Source organism: Diorhabda sublineata, chromosome 8 (genome assembly GCF_026230105.1).
Source record: "Diorhabda sublineata isolate icDioSubl1.1 chromosome 8, icDioSubl1.1, whole genome shotgun sequence".
NCBI lineage: Eukaryota > Metazoa > Arthropoda > Insecta > Coleoptera > Chrysomelidae > Diorhabda > Diorhabda sublineata.
This window is the reverse complement of record NC_079481.1, coordinates 17,001,459-17,022,048: the sequence shown is the minus strand read 5'-3', so window position 1 is coordinate 17,022,048 and position 20,590 is coordinate 17,001,459. Positions and strand designations below refer to the sequence as shown.

General features: G+C 32.6%; 1 protein-coding gene across 3 annotated transcripts in view; it reads right to left on the bottom strand.

Annotated features, from left to right (window-relative positions):
• LOC130447951 (vacuole membrane protein 1) overlaps positions 1-20,590 on the bottom strand; it is a 45,343-nt gene that overhangs the window by 9,027 nt on the left and 15,726 nt on the right. Inside the window, exons 1-5 of one of the 3 annotated variants that reach the window (XM_056785027.1) lie at positions 19,523-19,596; positions 16,533-16,887; positions 14,375-14,607; positions 10,893-11,038; positions 8,238-8,373 (exon numbers count right to left, since the gene is read on the bottom strand). In XM_056785027.1, the coding sequence (XP_056641005.1) occupies positions 8,238-8,373; positions 10,893-11,038; positions 14,375-14,586 (494 nt within the window). In that variant the 5' untranslated portion in view covers positions 14,587-14,607; positions 16,533-16,887; positions 19,523-19,596. Of the gene's footprint in view, positions 1-8,237; positions 8,374-10,892; positions 11,039-14,374; positions 14,608-16,532; positions 16,888-19,522; positions 19,597-20,590 lie in introns of those variants that run through there. The other 2 variants (XM_056785026.1, XM_056785028.1) reach the window with 2 other exon arrangements.

The window sequence follows — 20,590 nt, the reverse complement described above, 5'->3', positions numbered from 1 at the left end:
GTTATTCTAAGAAAGGAAAGCACAAGATCGAGTATCCAAATTTGCCATCTGCTAAACGACCTGTTCCCCATAACGAAGATTTACCAGTACCGATTGCGCTTTCTAGATCCACTAAATATTGTTTTAGAAGATACTGGAGACAACATATCATCAGGAAGCTCCTAAGAACAATGCACCGAGCCTATTTTTACTCCAAATACCATTTCGGGCAAGCCACATTTGATTGTTCAAAGTGAGTTGAATGATTTAGAACGTGATTTGGGGTTATGAAAGCAACAGTCTGAATTTTTTGTTTCCCGTTTTAATGAATGGAACTTGTTCGTCAAAGAGACAAAAATTACGACCTTTAGGAAAGAAATGCTACATTTTCTGCATTCTCTAGTATGGAAAATTCGTTGTGTGCATGTAAGGATATTGATTGTCTAATGAAGGAACTTGATATTGAGCATAGTCTCAGTGAGTGGCGCCTATTTATTGACTCGTCTAAGTACAGTTTAAAAGCACAATGGAAATTTAAAACCGTCTACACCAGTTGCTCATTCTGTGAAGATGAAAGAAAGTTGTGAAAATATTCGCTTGCTTTTAGACAAAATTAACTACGTGTGTACTAAGTGTGAGTGGCAGATATGTGGGGGCCTAAAGGTGATTGAAATTTTAATGAGATTCAGGGAGTGTTACGAAACATTGCTATTTTCTTTGTCTATGGGACAGTCGGGCAGTAGATCAACATCATGTCTGAACATTACATGAGTTAGCGATTCATTTATTGATACATATCCTAACAGAATTTGTCTTATTTCTAAGCCTGCAGAGTTGCGAAATTTGAGGAAATTGAATGAAACTGACAGTGTGAAAAATATTTCCAGTTGTGGAAGAACAAGAAATTAAATTTTTTGCGAAGCCACCTAAAAAGCTTCTTTTTATGAAAAAACAATGGAAAATTTGTTTTTATTGTGTCTCTACACGATCCAAGTAAATTTTTGGGTTTAATCATTTTTTCTCTGAAACTATCTTATTAAATTGGAAATAATAATTTTTTTGAGATTTGAAAATAGTTAACAATGAAACACCTTCAATGTTATCTTTTTACCTCGTCATTCAAGCTCAAGCTTAAATTTTTCTTCTATTTTTGAGCTTTTTATACGCTTATGAGCAGTTACATATGAGTTATTTTCATGAAAATTCCTTTAAAAAATACCAGATGCGCATGCGCTGGTTAGTTTAGGTAATGATAGAGTTTCTAGGAGCGTTGTAGTCACAGAGCCCCAAAAAGAAGGTCAACTTGTATGTAATTCCCGGCAACACAAATTTAGTTATGCAACTTACCAATGGTGATGTTAGTGTAATAAAAATGTGTCATTACTGTCAATGTCAATATTTTATTCGTCATCAATTTCTGAATTGCCACCACATTTCCTTCAGATTTCGGTACACAGGTAGGTGATATCATAGAACATACCTAATAAGAAGTTCGAATCGCATCTAAATTTTAGAAACAAAAATTTAGTTCTGCCATTTACCAATGGTGGCGCTAGTGTAATAAAAATGTGTCATTACTGTCAATAACAATTGTCAAGTAAATATTCATTTGTTTAAATTCGCCAAACGCTTTCCTCTCCCTACCTCTCACCTGCCTTCATTCCATTGTTACGGAGGAAATTAGTAATTTTGACAACGAAAAATATGATTTTTGTACTGTAGCTGGAACTAGCGAGAACAATTTAACACCTAGGGAAATGGTTATGTATCAATTTCATCGGAATACAATAGTCAAAATATCAAAATTGAAAAGCAGTCTAAAGAATAACAAAGAGCAGTTAAAGACATTGCAGAAAATGAAATTGGAATATTTGAGTGTAAACAAGAAAGTTTGTATGTACTGCAGACGCAATTTACCCCCAACGAGGGAAGCATCATTTAATGAAAGTGGAGGACGAAGAGATGTTATTTGATGGAATCATATGGAACCAAAATTTATTTTCTTTTATTTATTATAGAAGGCTGATATATTTTACAATTTCATGGGTTTATGTTTACAGAGGAAATATTTATTTTTGTTTTTAAAAATTTTTGTTTATTTTTTATAAACGCTGTACTATGTGTGATTTGTTTATTTTCTTGTTTTGATTATGAGACACGTTTATGAATTTTCCAGACTTTTGTTTGTATAAAATATTTTTTTTGTTAAATCCCAAAATGATAATACTATATCATTGTAATGATATTATTTTTCTGTTTTATTTTTGGTTAGTCTTTATTTACATATTACACTTTTCAATTTGTTTGTTAAAAAAATTTGTCTTATGTTAATTTTTATTCTAAAAGTGAAATTTTAATCATATCTACTAATTTGCCTTGGTTTAGTTGAAAATGTATGTAAATATTATTTTCAAAATAAACGTGTCCCAGTTCTGGGGTGTTTTTTATCGTAACCTACCATCGAGGGCACTGGCATCCAAAATCCGCCATGTTGTTTCCAGTGAATAACAACTAAGTTTACATTAGGGTATGTTCTGTGGCTGTAATATATCATGCAAATATTCCGTAAATACTTGAGAATGGGTTAAAACAGTTGGTTGATGTAACTTCATCAATTTTTTTCATAAACTTGAACTAAATACAAGCTGGTTATGTGAAAATTGTGAAAACTGGTTAAAAGATTCTAATTATCAAGACTGTTAGGCTGCTGTTAAAAACTTGTCAGTAATGACCGATGTTGCAGAGCGAGGCGATAAACGAGCTTACAACGATTTGTTTACAAAAGATGAAGGGCAGAAACAATTCCTCATTTACATCTTAAATGATAATAGAAAAGAAGGCATTAAAACTACGAAATAAAGCTTACTTGATGCTTTGAGTGGAGAAATCTAAATATTATAATAACGTTTGTATCAATGTAATTTTAAAATAAAAATATCAATTTGAGTATCTTTCATTTTTTTATTCAATAGAGTAAATCAACTGGAAAAATTTTTGAATTTTTGTTTATTGTTATTTTGATCAAATATTGATATTTTTATTGATTTGAGTTCTATAATAAAATTGTATTTTTCCTAAAAAAATTCCAAAAAAGTTGATTATACCGAAAAATGAACTTAGATCGTGTAGAGGAACGTGTTGTTTTGAATAAAAAAAAATTCGCAGTGTTTCTTCATTAAATAAGAGCTTTCTAGGGAGCATTGTAAAAAATTTAATTTTTGATGACCACCTTAGAAAACAGCCACAAATGAAAATTCCAAGTGAACAAAAAAAAGCAATTTCAAAATTTAGAATAAATAACGATATTAGTGTGAGATCTGTAAGAGAAATGCTTAAAAACAGTAAATTTCAACCTTAGAAAGTGTAATTAAATGAAGATAATCCTTATTACAACGAAGCATTACGAATGATTTGGTCGGATAATAATCCGCATTGGATGGAAGAAGGTCATACATAATATCCATAAAAGCTAAACGTTTGATGTGGAATTGTCAGAGGAATAATTATTGGACCCTTTTCCATAACAGACATATGAAATGGTGATAAATATTTACAACTTTCATGAGATTAGATAGTAAGTACCAGTATTTAATCGGTTGATTCCCAATCGTATTAATCACTCACAGTTTTCAGAAGAAAATAGGTTTCAAAATGATGGTGCTCCACCTCATTATACTACTAGGATTGGACTATACCTGAATACTGCATTTTCGCAGAGTCGAAACAATTATATTGAGTGATCGGCAAGTCACAGGATTTATGTGCACTATTCTTTTCTTTTGGGTTATTTGAGGTCAATAATAAGGATTTACCCCAAATTATCCAAGAAATAGAAGATCGAATAGAGTCGAGGTACAAAATATAATGCCTGAAATGATTCATTAAGGTCTTTTGTTGATAGAATAAGATACTGCCATGCAGCGAAAGGTTTTAACTTTGAAAAGCTATTGTAGATAAATATTCCGGAGCGAAAAGAAATAACTGATAAGCTCGCTAAAGCGGGACCAGATAAGCTTCTCATGAACAGAAGAATGGAAAAAGTATTGGAAAAGAAGGTAGATAGGAGCAAAACCAATTATTGGGACAACCTAAAAGGGCTGAGAAAGGCAAAGACTCTTCTAGGGAACTATAACCAGAGTAGATCTGCTGAATGTATCAATCTAAGTAAAAACAATCTACGAATAATAACAGGAGATCTATCGGCGCACCGTCACCTCAACAAACACCTAAACACGCTAGACATAGCAGATAATGCGGCGTGAAGATTTTGTTGCACAGAGGACGAAACCTCTATCCACATTCTCTCAAAGTGTGAAATACTAAGGAAGTCCAGAGCACTGTACCTGGGTGCGTATGAAATAGAAGACGAAAATCTTTGGTAATTAAAGCCATCTTACATTCTATACTTTTTAAAAGGGGATTAATGGATCAGCTGTAAACACTGGGTTTCCCAGTATCGCGGCAAGAAAGGGGACCATACAAACATAAATATTGAATTTTCATTTGTCAATTTTGTATTGAATAAATATTTCACCTAGCCATTGAATTTGATAGTATCAGTAAATTTGGTCATATTTACTCATAAAAATTATGAATACATCAGGTATTATATTTAAAATATTACCCGGTGATGTTCTATCTCAAAAAATGTTACATAAACAGAAAATTTGCAAACACCGTTACATATTACACAAAATAGTTATTTTTGTACTATTGTTTGTTTCAATGGCACACGAGAGTGTTAATTTTGTGTGCACCTCTCGTAGGTGCTATGAAAACAAGAATTTTATACACGAAATACAAACAACATTTTTTGTATAACAATATGTGAATTTACATCGTCTGAAATATATTAAAAATGAATACATGTTGACGTGGTTTTTTGTCGCGATAAGTTATCGCTTTTAAACGACTGTTGACTTAAAAACAATTAAACCATAATCCATGACTGAGGCTGAAATATCGGATAAAATTTGGAAACAACTCTTCAAGAAATATCTGAGGTTTCTGATCAGAAGCAACATGGAACGTCTTCGGGAATTTATGTTCGAAGTAATTGTTCAAACTTTAATATCGAATAATGTTCCCATAAATGAAATTGTTTTATTGTGTATAATCAATTAATAAGTTTATTTTGTGAATTTTTTTGGCAGTAAAAAATTGTTTTTCGCGACCCTGTATATAATAATTGACTTTTTAAAATGGGTTGTAAAATAGTTTGTAATTGTTGACAGAATGCTTGTTGAAAATAGGAAAAATATAACATTTTTATGCCTTTTGAAATGAGACGGGATCGTGGGATCGTTGATGATTATCAAATTTGGATTTTTTGTAGGATGGATACACAAAGATTTAGACAACTTCCTTTCATTTTGTGAATCTGTTGCTAGTGCGCAGTATAATACCCTTGGAAATTAGAGTCACAAATTAGTGTATCAATTACCCATTCTATAGTGTTAACAAATATCAAGTCTCAACAAGCTTTATACAAAATTTCAACTTGCTGCTTTGTTCAAATTTATTATAATACAGCTCGAACGACCACTCGGTAAAATTATTTTGAAAAATGTCTTAAATTGAGTTTCGCGTTGTTACAAAATTTTTGACTAAAGAGGGATTAATACCAGCACAAATCAAATACCAAATGGAGGATATTTACGGTAAGTTGAGTCAATCATCTTCTACAATTAAAAGATGTTTCGCTGATGAAGAGAATCATTTGAAGATGATGATGAATTCTTGGCAGAAGACAACGTCTCTATTTGGTACATGTAGTTAAATACTCTCTAGCGAACGCTAACTGGCGCCATCTTCACTTCCAACTGCGAACCACCGGTCAGGTAGAAATCTAGCGTAGTCGCCGATAATATAGATTCCGATGATAAATGAGGTGTGTAAAATGTATCAAAATAAAGGACTTCTACTATTTACCTCTGAAATAATTTCGAAATTCAATATTTCGAAAATATTTTCTGTTGTTATTCATAGGAGCAAACAACTACTTTCCTGGCTAATGACTCGACGAACATTTAATTACAACTCCTCTGAAGAGCGTGATGTCAATCGATCTTTTTGTTGATATTGTTGTAATTGTAATTCAATATTGAAAATGAAAGACCTTCATCAACGCGATTCTGCTGACCAATTAAGTTTATTTTTTAACATGAAAATTCAGAATTAGCAGAAAACGAAGTTAAAAAAATACGTAAACAAATTGAAGAACTAAATCAAGTGAAGTATCACATGAATAACATCGCAATACATGCTTTGCTATGCTTCTAACAGTGGTAGATGGAAAGTTTTGTAATGCCATATGAGACACCAAATCAACACAAAGATGCGGAATCACTTCTAAAGATTTCAATAACATTGATAAAGAATCTGACACAAACATAATAGACACTTCTTGACTAGAATTCGGATTTTCTGTGCTCCATGCCTGGATTTTGTTCTTCGAATATTTGTTACAAATTACCTCTGATGAATTGGCAAGCTCTTGGAGAGAAATATAAGGAAATCGTAGCTGACAGAAAAAGGGTAATCCAAAGCAAATTTAAAACTGAGATGGAATCGGTAGTCGATAAGCCAAAACCTGACTTTAGAAGCAATAAACTTTTCAGCGATCCAAAAGTTGCAGCAAAGATTACTGGGTTGGTTATTGAAGTTATCAAACGGTTTAAAGTGGAATTATTAACAATAGCTAGTACATATGGAATTAATGTGGACAAGTTCCAAAAATATGCTGCAAGACTATTTGTGGAAAAATACAATTGGTAGCCAATGCCTCCCTCAATACACAAAGTTTTAATTCATACCATAATAGAACATACTTCATTTCACTTCTAAGTCTATTAGTGAGGAAGCGCAGGAGGCACGAAATAAAGAATTTAAAGAATATAGAGAAAATTTCTCTTCTCTTCTTCTCTTTTTCCGACCCATTAATAACGAGTCTGAGAAAACTGCCTCAAGAACGTGCAAATAATATTGACAAGAAAGTTTATGCATGATTGAATGTACCTAACTACCCATTTACTCCGGATACTTCGGCTACATCAGTTAATATAAATTCAGATGATTCTTCCGATTCAGAATAATCATATTGTTATTTACTTTGTTTTTAAAATCGCTACTTTTTGCATTAAAACATAAAATATTATTATTTAAATATTAGACATGTGATTTTAATTCATTTTTCAGCGGTTTAATGCCTTAAATTAATTTCTGCCAAGAATTCATGCATCTTGCCCCTTGTGCCACCTGCGGGACGTCCTGAGACTACTTCACAAAACATTAAATTATTAGAAGAAATTGTTGTAAGTGACCGGCGCCTAAAAACAAAAGAAATTGCAGCACAGACCTGCATTTCCAAAATAAATGTTCTAAGGATTTAATAATTAGTGAAAGATGAGTGTCTCGATTTCTCGATGCAATGCAAATCAATGTCAAGAAGGATGTTTTAAACGATTTTTAGAGCTTTGTCCTAAGGACCAAGAAATTGTAATCCGATCAATGGTAAATGATGAAACTGGTCTTTTATTATGATCAGACATCCAAAAGAGATTCTATGGGGTGGCATCAAAAAGATGAGTCCATGCCAAAAAATGTAAAAGTCTCGACAAGCATCAAAAAAGTGATGGTTACCATATTTTGGAACTGTGAGGGTATATTTTTGATTGGCTTCAACACAATTGTGAAATTATCAAAAAAAGACAAAGTAAAATCAAACGTAAGTGTGCTTTTGATTCATGACAATGTTCCAGTCCACACTACTTCGCTTTCTAAGGCTACTATACACGAATGTAGTTTAACAAAGATTGAAAAACCACCATATAGTCCTGATTTGACTCTGTCCAGCTATTTTTTGTTCGCAACGCTGAAGGCCAAGTGACAAGTTAAAGTGACATAGATGCTTTAGTCAGACGTTGTTAAAAGTGTGTGGAAATAAAGGGAGAATATATTGAAACATAATAACAATTTTTTTATCTATGATCTTTTTTTATGTATGGTACTACTACTAATATTTTAATAATCAAATTAATTTCTTCAACAATTTTCTGGCATTCAGCTTGTAGACTAATGGATAAAATGGAAGATAGTATAATATTTCTAAATCTAAATTTTTTTTCTTAGTTTCTAATTGAAAGTGGGGAGGATAACGCAACTTTTTACTTTTGATGGTTACTGTAATGGAGCCTTCTATCAGTGACTGAATGGAGGTAAAGATTAACAATTTTAGAGCTACTTATATTTATACTTACTCATCTGGATAAGGCGGTTCCGGAAAGTCTAAGCTACCGCATTCATAAGCTGCTAATGTCACCTGAGCTATATGAGGTCCAAGATATAGCAAAAACGTATGAAGTCCGGTACCTAAACCTACTGAAGATAAAATCCCTAAAAAAAAATAACATGTATGAAATTCTTTATATTATATAAAGTAACTTGATATTTACATTTTTTTTATAACAAATTCTAATACTATTATATATAAATATTAATGAGAGCTAACAGTACCAAAAAAGATTTTTGATAATTGACAATTGGAATAGGGTACATGCATGGTTTAAAAAAATAGTTTTGTATAGTGATATACAACTTTTATATATTTTTTTAATTATTTGATCAATATTTATAGAGAACAAAATTATTGAGAATTTAAAATTTTGTAGGTAGTTTAAATATTTCAGTAAGGCCGCCATATTGCGTGACGTCATAGGTATAAAATAAACACTGAACATATGATACGAGGTAAATACGACAGTTATTCTCTCGGTTATTTTAAAATAACTTTGATTAACTCGAAGATACAACAAAAATGGTTTGAAAGTGTTGGTTGCGAGATGTAATTATTTTTGTTGCCAGGATCATTTTAATGTCAATAAGATTCAAATTCAACTCATTTTAATATTTTATAGTAATTAAGTTTATTATTCTTTTATATAGAAAAATGTTTTATTTATAGGTAACTAATAAATAAAAAGTGTATTATAACAGCAGACGCTACGTTGTGGGCAACGATAACCTCGTGATCATCAAGCAGACCCCTGCTCAATGTTTTTATGACCTATGACGTCACAACTCAAAACCTATGAGAATCGTTTTCTTATGTAGTTGAAAATTTGAAATGTATGCGATTTTCAATTAAAAAGAGTACGTACATTATAAAATGGGGATGGAGACTGTATAATGTAATTGGCGTTAAAAGCAATTCTAAAATATTTTTAAATAACTAAAATTAATTCACGTATCAGAGAAGAGGAAACAACCCAAACAGAAAATGGTACAGACTGGAACAGATGAAGATAAAAAACTGTATTAAGAATAAAGAAGGACAACGAAGAAGAAAAATGAAACGCAAAGGAATAGAAGTAACCTTTTTAAACAAATGAATTAAGAATTTCTATAAAGAAATGAAATACAATAAAGCGCAAGCTGAGTAGGGGGCTATAAAAAAAGAAATGAGAAATAATAATAGATGAGACCGAAATGATGCAAAGATTGGAAGAGCACTTCAAAGAAATATTAAACGCAGAAAACTATGATGGACAATGGGGGGAGGAGTATACAATCCAAGATTCGAATAATAACGAATATATATTGCCACTAAGAAAGAAGGAAATAATACAGGGACAAAAAACGATAAATCCCTGGGAGAGGACGAAATAGATCCAGAATTAATAAAGTATGGTGGAACTGCACTAAAGACGAGAATATATGAATATATGAAATGAATGCAAAAACTACAGAGGTATAGCGCTAATAGATGCAACCTACAAAATTTTGACTAAGACCATAGATAAAAGTCGGTATAGCATTATTTACGATCCTAGTATTCCAAAAAAGCTTATAAGTCTTACGAAAATGGCACTTGAACATACAAAATCGAGGGCAAAAACAAACCAATGAATATCAAAATGTTTCCATACAAACACAGGACTAAAACCTGAAACCTGAAGAGCCTTCATAGAAACAGCAGAGACAGTGAATCTACGAGTCAACAAAGATAAAGTTCATGATAATGACAACACAAAGGAAAAGAGCAATGAGAAGTTTGTCATTACAACTGAACGAAGAAAAGGCGATGAGCTTAGAACAAGTTCAAAGTTATGTATATTTTGAGGTGGTTATCAAGGACGAAGGTGACGAGGAAGAAAATCTGGAAGCAAGGATGACGAGGGTAAGTAAACAGTTGGGAGCGCTGATTGCGATATGAAGATCCAAAATAATCTCCAGAAAGGCGAAGCTACATCTATACAAAACAATAATAAGACCAACAGTGAGCTACGGAGGTGAAACGTGGGTTCTTAACAAAGCTGAGGAAGAGAAGTTCGATACATGGAGAAAATACTCAGAAAAATACTAGGAGGTTAAGAGGAGGGAGAATTATGGCTGATGAGAGTAAATAATGAAATAAGGAATCTATTTGGAGGAGCAGACCTAAGAAAAATTATAAGATCCAAAAGAATAGAGTGGCTGGGCCAGATAAAGAGAAAAACAGGTTTTAGAGCAACATAAAAATGGCGAACATAGAACAAGGAGTAACAAAAAAAATGATACCAAGGAAAAGATGGTACGCAAAGGTGATGGAAGACTCCCCAATAGCAGTTGCAAGGAGGGGTTTGCAATCACTGACTAGTTTCAACATTATTACGTCTCATCAGAGTGGTTTAACAACCCTCGTTCGAGCTTGAGACCCGAACTGAAGACAACGTCAAAGAGCATCGCTATTTGGTTCATGTAGTTAAACCCCACCAACTAGTTAGCGTTCGCTGAGGAATTCAGTAAGGCATAGCAGCTTTTAACTTCAACTTTTAAGAATAAAAATCATACTCCATAATTTAGTTTTAACACTCATTGTGACTAATCTGATATTAAGTTCACAGCGAAATTCCAAGTATTAATAAAATACTTACCTAATCCTACCCAATATAAACACCATAAAACTTTTTTATACATTCCTTGTACTAAAGACTGGTGTGGTCCTTTGGAATTTATTAATATGTACAAAAATACTACTACAATTGAAATTACTCCCAAGATTACTTTATTTGCTAAAAATCTGAAATAAAAAAATAAGTATTACTGTTAGGACCAAATTATAAAATACCTATCAAGTCGAACTGTATACGAAGTGTGGCTATTAGATAAGAGATTGGTAATATAAAATATTATATTTTGATATTATGTATATTTATCTCATCACCTTTAATATATACCTTTTCCCTATCGCAACATCGCTCCATGCGAATATTCCAGTGCTCGAAACAGTGCAGGAAGTCTTTTTCTGTCAGTTTCTTCAGGATGCGCGCCGCTTTTTCTTTAACAACGTCAACAGACTCAAATATTGTTCTTTTTAATGAAGATTTGACCATAGAGAAGAGGTAGAAATCGCATGGTGCAAGCCAAGGTGGACGGTCTATCACTGGGATGTTGTACAGTGCGGAATGAGGCACCAGTTTTGCATACACTTCTCGCATGTTAAAATTTTCATTCTTTGATAATTCTTATAGGTCAGCAATCGCACGAATACTTAGTGGAGAATCAGATCGAACAAAATTATCGAATTTTTCAATATTTCCATCCGTTTTTAACGTGATAGGACGACCCTAAGGTGAATCAACTTCAACATCTTCCCAGCCATCTTAAAAACGCTTAAGCTCCTCAAAAACACGTGGACGCGACAAACATTCATTATCATAAATTTGTTTTAATAAAGTTTCAGTTAAAGTTTTTCCCAGTTTCTTGTGAAATATCACAACAATTCGTTGCTATACTTTTACGTCTATCATTTTGACGACAAAACAAAAAACAGCAGCTATACAAACGAGGCCACGGCTACACTGGTTTATCTACAGATACGGTAGATACCGTTTTCGAATAAGTAGGCTTCAGGCTATACAGCTGATAGTCGCTAGCCTTTGGCACATGCGTACTTTTCTCGTAGTAGCGCTAGTTTCGTTACTTAATAGCCACACCTAGTATTTGAGGAATGAGTAAATTACAAACTGAAAAATGAAGACCGACTACAAAATTTTGTTAATTTTTGAGCTATTGATAGTATGATTATTTAAATAAATAGTTCTTGAGTAACTGACTTTCTATATTCCATTGTTTATTGCTTGATATTTTGAGTAGTAAATAATATGGTTAGAAATAAGTGTCAAGCCTACGACATCAAAATCTGTGCAAATACTGCAGTAGATAAAAATGAAACTGTTAGTGCACACGAAAAATTGAAATACAACATACTTGGTTGATACAGTGATATCGAATTATAGAGGTAAGGAGAACCATCTCTATCTTGTATCGAAAAGTGTCTATTGAAGGGAAGGTAGTGCTATAGTATAGATATTAAATTAAATTCTTTTTTGAAAGTTATAATTATTTCAAAGAAACTATTAATATACAAATTAATTCGAAAATTGTACCGGGTGTCCCAATAAGAATGGCTCTCGGCCATATCTCGGGAACCGTTTATAGTACAGCTTCGGGAAAAAAAATTTATAACAAAAGTGACCTCGAGAAAAACCTGGAAATTATTTACAGAGTTGTAGGTCTACCGCTAGAGGGTGTAATTGAATACCAAAAATTATAAAATGAATAATTTACAAATTTTGCCTAATTAAGATGCATTTAAACTATGATTATCGTATTTTTCAAGAAATTCAGCGTATATTTGATTTTTCAAGTTTTAGTCTATCTCTTCAAATAAGAGGTGGGGGGAAGCGGCAACTTTATTATGAAAAACGCCTGTAAGTCCAGTTCTATTTAACCTATCTATGCAAACTTAGTCTTTTTGAAAAGAGCTCCTTTCTACCAATGTAAGAGTTATAATTTCGAAGCAACCTAATGAGTAACGTATACGTCCATTAGTCCGGCATCCAACAGTCCGTAATGCCTGATAGTCCGGCATCGCTCCGGAAAATCGTAAAAATTTTGGTTTTCTCCAAAAGTGTGACTTTAAAGCCAATAAAAAAATAGCTATTCGGAAGTTTTCGGGGTAGTTCGGAAAGCGTTCGGTATTGTTCGGAAACACTTAGCCGCCGGCTAGTCAGGTGTAGTGCATCTCCGTTAATCAATCTCGAAGCGTCTTCGCCATTTGTTGTTTTGTGTCTTTTAACATCGCAGTAAACGAAACTGTTTATAAAAAAAGTGATTTTCGTTTTAACTGTACAGTGACCATGTTTTGAAAACCTAAGCGTTAGAGTTCAAAAGGAGAGGAAACGAAAACATGTAACAATGACTCTCAATCAGAAACTAGAAATCATCAAACGGCTAGAAAAAGGCGAGAATAGAAATGTTTTAATGAATGAGTTTAATATTGGTTTATCAACTATTTATGACATTAAAAATTAATTATGACATTAAAAAACAAAAAGATGAACTAATGAAGTTTGCTTCTCAATTGGAACAACTGAAAAAACCTAACCAAAACTGGAATGATTGTTTAAAAGGCAAAGAAATTCGGCCAAGGTTTAGGAGTTCCTGAAAGTGAATGTAATTATTCTGATGATTGGCTCAGAAACTTTAAGTTTCAGCATGGATATCGAAGACTTGATGTAACTGGCCTTTTATTCAAGGCCTGTTAAATGCTGACTGTGACGTGACTGATTTTCAAAAAAAGTTTACAGTAAAAGATGCCGTCTATGCCCATTGCACTGTCTTGGAACCAGGTAAAAAATACAACACTCCAAAAATATTGGGGAAAACTTTGGCCAGCTGCAAACCCTGCATCTGACGACAGACTGATGAGGAAGAAAACCATCAAGACGCTCTGACCAAAGTTTTGGATGTTGTTAGAAGTGCTGACAATCCCTTGAAAAACCTTCCTGAAGACGAGGTAGAGAAGTGGCTTCTAATCGACGAGAATAAGCCTGTTGAACAAGAACTAACCGATGAGGACATTATCAACACAACAACAAACTTTGTTGTATGTATTTGTATAGTGTATTTGTATTTTAATTATTAACCTAACCCTAACCTTAGAATTACCGCCTGATAGACCGGAATTTTTGATAGTCCGGCACCGAGACGGTCCCGAACGTGCCAAATTTTCGGACTTCTACTGTAATAAAAAAAAAGTTTTACGATTGAGTTTTAAATTTGAAATTTCCACCGAAAACGGAAAGCTAAGTTCAGAAACTCTGGATCTGGATTAGGATCTGCAATCAACTGATAGGTGACCTAGGTTATCAAAGTTTCCATAAATCCTTATGTTATAATCAGCCGATCGAAGGTGTTTTTTTTATTTGTACGTGGAATACACCATCTATCATGAAACTATAGTATAGTAAGTTTCAACAATAATTTTTAAATTTGTGAAAGAAATGTGTGAAACGCAATTACAGTTGTTATCCTATAATCGTTTATATAACAATTTCAATAAATATCTTACTTTTTGCCATATAAAGAAGCTAACTCAGTACATTCTCGAAAAAAATATTCTGCAGTGGTTAGTGGTTTCCGCCACAACACCAAGCTTTCCCTTTCTTTTTTTTCCTTTTCTTTCTTTTGTGTATCATTTTGTTTTTTGCTTCTATGTTGTGTAGATCCTCCATTCATTTGATGATTACCGGTGGCGTCTTTTTTCTTAGTATGTCCAACCATAGTATTCCTTAATCTTTGCAACTGAAAACGAAAAAAAAAATGGTAATTTTGGATATCTACGACAGCAGTTAATTACTACAATATCTAATTAAATGATGAACAGCTATAATTTTACTATTAATAAGCACATCTAATTTTAAAATCATATATTTTCTAATATAGCATAGCCCACTTGAAAAATATAGACTTGCACGAAGGAGCAGAACGAAATTTTATAACCAGTAATTTGAAAGGAAAAACGCTGAAAAACTTTTTTCATTTTATACTGAACATATTTCTTAAAAAAATTTTTTCTTTTAAATCCTGACGAAAAATAGAAATACATTTTTCATTAACCTATTTAAGCACCATTTCAGAATAAGAATTGGAATTGCGGCTGTTTCAAACCTGCATAGAGTTGAAAATGAAACTTTTAGAGAACATTGAAAAAAATAACGATTTTCAGCTGTGACCGCACTTTTAAGATGTATCGCAATTATTCCTTAGCGAAAACATATGCTCCTCTTATATACTTCAATTCGCATAGTATTGTTACGAACTCGTCCACTGATGTAGACCGTGAAGTCGGTCGTGTTCTAATATGTTGATGGACGCTAGACGTTTGGTGGACGCAGCCGGATCTCGTAAAATTGATCAAAAATATATCACGAATACCCCCCAAAAATATAAAACGTTACCACTTAAACCAATAATTGACGATGGTTATACTCGAAATTTAGCTTTTTGTGAATAACCTCAAAAATAATAATATCTATAAAAAGCTTATATTCGAGTTTCAAATGAAATAAATACGTTTCCCAATATTTGTACGTCAATACTATTGAAATCTTCTTTCAACCTATCTTTCATATCTTGTTGTTGCCGAATCTTGGTACACAGTTTTTTACACATTGCCACAGGAAATATACGGTGTGTCGTATGAAAAATGTATTTTTGCTTTATCATGCAGCTATTGAGCTATAATGATTCAACGCTTTTTTAGCAAGCATATCCGAAACTATTTTGAAAAGTATTGAAGGACCCCAAACAGATCCATTTAATTTTTCAAATTATAGACCATCATCATTTTTCATGTCGTCAATTTTGGAGACTGATGTTCACGAATCAATAATGTCACTAAAAGTTTGGATTTTTATGATTTAAACACAAGAAGTTGCTTCGAGTTCATTGTTGGACCATTGACAATAAAAGTATAATATGGTATACTTGGCATCAGGTACTGATAATATCAGAAATTATCAAGTGTTTGAAAGTGGCGACTTCAATCGCGTTAACAACTATTATTATTATACCTATATGATGTATAAAATATTTGAAATACTGATAAAAAATAAACCTAGCTCCTATTTAGAACACAATATCTGAATGCCAATTTGGATTTCGGAAACACAAATCAACCATTCAGGCAATCTTAAACGTTATTGAGGATCTTTTGACTGCGTGAGCATCGACAATGTAAAGGTATCTAGATCTTGGTTCGATTGTAACATTTTGAAATTAAGTGAAGCAAGCCCCCCCCTCCCAAAATAATATTGGGGTATGCAAAACGAGGTAGCAGAGGGGAATCTGTGAAATTGTTGGGAATCGCCTTAGAGAGAGAGAGAGATAAACACTTCTTAAACCGAATTGTTACTATGGATGAGACTTGGGTACATTTCTACGATCCAGAAACAAAGCAACAATCGATGGAATGGTTCTCCAAGACCTAAGAAGTTTCGTGTCCAAAAATCTGCTGAAAAAGTTCTTGCTCCAGTTGTTTTTATTGCCATGGAGTAATCATGATTGATTTTTTGAATAAGGGTTGATGTCGTTAAATTTGTGAAATTTTTAGGGCTTGTTTTGGACAATTTCTTGAAACGGGAGTTACATATTGCCACCTTATATAAAAAATTGAGTTCCTCCTGTTTTGCGCTGAGATCAGTTCCAAAGAACTGAACTTAACTTACCTTAAAAGTCTATTATTGAGTCGCATCCCGATATGCCCTTCCCTTCTGGGATACGTGTGGTGCGTTTCAATATTATATTAAAAAATATTTTAGGATGCGTCTTTTGAATATTTCCATTAAAATTAAATTAATTACTTTCAGGATGTGAGGCACGTACTGAACATAATTTAAATTTTTTCTCCTTATCCACTTGCGTTGTTTTATTATTTCTCTATAAATTCTTCTGTTGTCTTATTATCACTCTTGTATTGTTTATTTTCCGTTTGCTTTCTTATTCAATCTTATTTCCAAATTCCAAAATTAACATTTTATTTTTTTTACATGTGATGTGACTCAATTCGAGCGAATCTTCAAACTACAAAAGAGAGTTGTTAGATATTTACTCGGAATTATCAGTAGGGCTCATTGCAGGGACTTCTTTAAAAGATTAAAAAGCACGCTTCTCCAATTTCAGAAAGGTCGTTGCACGTCTATCCACTTAGGAACGCGGAGCATGACCTTTACCTACCTACTCCACGTTCAGAATTAGTTATGGGCTCAATATTGTACAATGCAAAAAAATGCACAATCACTTGCCCATTGAAATCAAATCGATAAAATCTTTTCCCGCATTTCGCAATAATTTGAGGTCATATTTACTGCAAAGTGCCTTCTACTCTGTAAACGACTTCTATTCTAACTAGCAGACCCGGCCACGCGTTGCTGTGGCTGAGTGATATGCTTTGAAATAATTCTGTAATGAAAATACAATTGCTCTCTCTTCTGCTTGTTCGATGAAATTATCGAGTTGTTACATGTTCTTCACAATTGCATCAGATGACAAATCACAAACTTTGGATGCTCCAAATTACGTTCAACACGTGCACATCGAGTCTTCTTGCTACGGGCATTAAGGTTGGATTTTTCGGGTAGCATTTTATTAAAAATAGTAATTGAATGTTTAATGTGAATGAATTTCGCTGTTCCTTGAATAACTATAAGTTAAAAATAAAAAAAATATTCGTAGTAATGTACGCAACGAAGACAAAATGAAAAATGATTTGAAAGAAGCGACGTTAAGTGGTATAGGCAAAATAAGACATGTATAGTGTGTAGTCTAAGAAAATATATCACATTAGAGTGTGGCGCCATCTATGCAATGGACAAAATTTTACAGTTCTCTGTAACGAAATTCGCTTAAGGCTCCATCGATTAATAACAACAATCAACGTTGATGATCAGTTTATTATTAATTATTGAGACCATTAATTTAAATAAATAATAACTTATCTGTTAAGTTGAACCAATTACATATGTATGCTAACTTTCATGAATATCGGTTGACTCGTTTTTGAGTTAATTCGGAACATACGCACGGACACTGAACTTTTATATTTTAAGATACGAATATTTAATTCTAGACATGCTGCACACTAATTTAATTTTTGCTATGACCTTATTTGCTAATTATTACCTATTACTATTACCTATAATTTTGTTATTCATTGAGGTTTTCTTCTGTATATTGAAATTTGTTTTATCTTTAGTTATTTTTATTTTTGTTTTTTAGTTTTTACAAGCTTTTATCTACAAATTATAAATTTTTTGACAATAAAGCATTTCTCTCTCTCTATCGTTATATCAAGCCTTTCAAGCAGACTTCTGTTGGTAAGATATGACTTAAACTATGTGTTCCTCTGAAAACGTAGTACTGCAATTTGTTAATTAAAATATTATGATTAACACAATCGAAAGCCTTAGAAAAATCACAAAAAGCTGTTGCAGTGGAGTGATGGTTGTTTAGGCTACAGTAGATATTATTTTGGAGAAAATAGCATCATTTATGTATCTACTTTAAAACCCAAATTGATGGGTAGTAAGTATTTTATATTTAAACAGAAATGATAAAAACCTCTTTTTGACCAATCTTTCTAAGATCTTAGATAACGTGGTAAGGAGTGCAATTGGGCGATAATTCGATGTTTGATTTTTATCTCTTCCTTTATGCAGAGCTATAATTATAGCCATCTTGAGGCAATTGGGAAAAGTGCCATTTTGAAATGAAACGTTAATTAAAGTGGTAAGGTGATTTAATGAGTAATCGGGCACACTCGAAAACATTTTTGATGTAAGTCCATCAGTTCCAGACGAGTATTCATTTTTGATCTCATTAATTGTACTGCGAAGCTCTGTGCTAAAGCTATGAACATAAAGAAGAAACTGTATAAATTAGCATTAGCATCAGGGTGATATGAAGGCGGATCATGAGAAGGAGTTATAGAATTTGATAAATTTTTAGCTACATTCACAAAATAATTAGATCCTTGTATCATTTGGGAGAGTATATAGACTCACTATGCTTAAAAATACCATGACAACTTTTTGCAGTGAGACATTGCACTCCTCTATTGGCAGTATTCGTGTTATTCGCACGACTTTTATTTTTCTTTGATCCACAGTCATTTGGCTTATAGTATCTCTATGGTACAACTCTACTCTAAGAATTTTACTCTTCAGAAGACTGCTTTGCATATTATTCACAATGCAAGAAGTTGATTACATAGCAGCGAACTCTTTACCGTTTATGGGATCCTCCCATTGCCTTGAATGTATATATTTGAAACACTTCACAGTTATACCACCAGGGACAGATCCATTATATAGTCTGCATCAAACACAATATAAAAAAACTTGACGTTCGACTGTATAAAGTTTCTAAATTTGCATACTAATAAGAATGTGAGAAACGTTACGCCAGAAAACTGATTTTAAGAAAATATTGATTTGACTTTTTTTTAATTTTTCATTTCTTCATGTTAATGATAATCGATTAGTGATTTACAATTGGGACTACGCAAATGCTTTATACTAGGCAATAAATCGTATCGTATTGTATTAGCCACTCTGTAAATATGGATATTTTCTAGGTAAGGAATATGCCGTTGCTTACAATTTTTGTTAATAACTTTTTTGGACGATTCACAGAAACATGAAGTCATATCTAATCTTACCTTAAGGCTTTTTGGAATTGATTAACCACACTACATTAACCGATACATTTACCTTACACGACAGATTATAAGACGCGACAATCAGGCTTTCTAAAAAAATATGACAAAATTAAATTTTGGCTCGTTATCAAACTCAATAAAAAAATTGTGAAGCATAATTAGAAACTTAGTTCATTAGTAAACTACGAATAATTTGCGTGTGCATCTTAAATACTTTTGTATCCGTTTACGACAACCCGACGTCATTGTAGGGACTAAATAGAACACCATTGTTGTGGATGGGTAGTAGATTTTATCTATGTAATATTTTGTGTACTGAACCAATCTTAAATCAATATTAGTTTTATATATCGAGGAAATAAGTAGTAGTATACTTTATTCATAATCATTGAACAATTACACTAGCCAACCAAAATTTACTTTTCTTAAGCCGGGTTTCTTCACTTCCTAATAATGTCAGTACTAACTATTATTTACCGAATAACCAAAAATTCAGTGTCTTCACCTTCTAATAAAGTAAAATCAAGTTATTTGCCAAATAAGTTATTAGGCAGTCACAAGTGTCAATTAAAGAGTTTAGTAGAAACTTAACCTAAAATATTATACATCAAAAGTGGTTTGTTTATATATTATATGTTATTATTTTCAGTGGGTTTGGGTTCTTTGTTGGGAAATGATAAAGTCCAAAGTTGACAAAATGTTCAGTTTCTTGAACAGAGTTTCAAAAAGTACATGTCAATGTATACAAGGATCGGTATCTAATTTTTACAATGTTAATAAGAAAAATATTCAGGACTTTGTTTACAATTCTTACAATTCTGTGAAAGAAAATTAATGAACAAAGTTTTGGCATGTGGCGACAAGATTTAAATACAAAAAAATAAAGCTTAATTTGATACGAAATGAACATACCTTATGAATCGTTTGACAATACTTGTTTTGATTAACAAAATTCTTGCTAAACAATCGTCGGATTGTTGCTCAATACTTAACAATTCTTGAGATTACAAATTGGAACACGTTTGCCTGTCGCCATTTCATTTCGCTTTCGCATGAATATATCAAAAA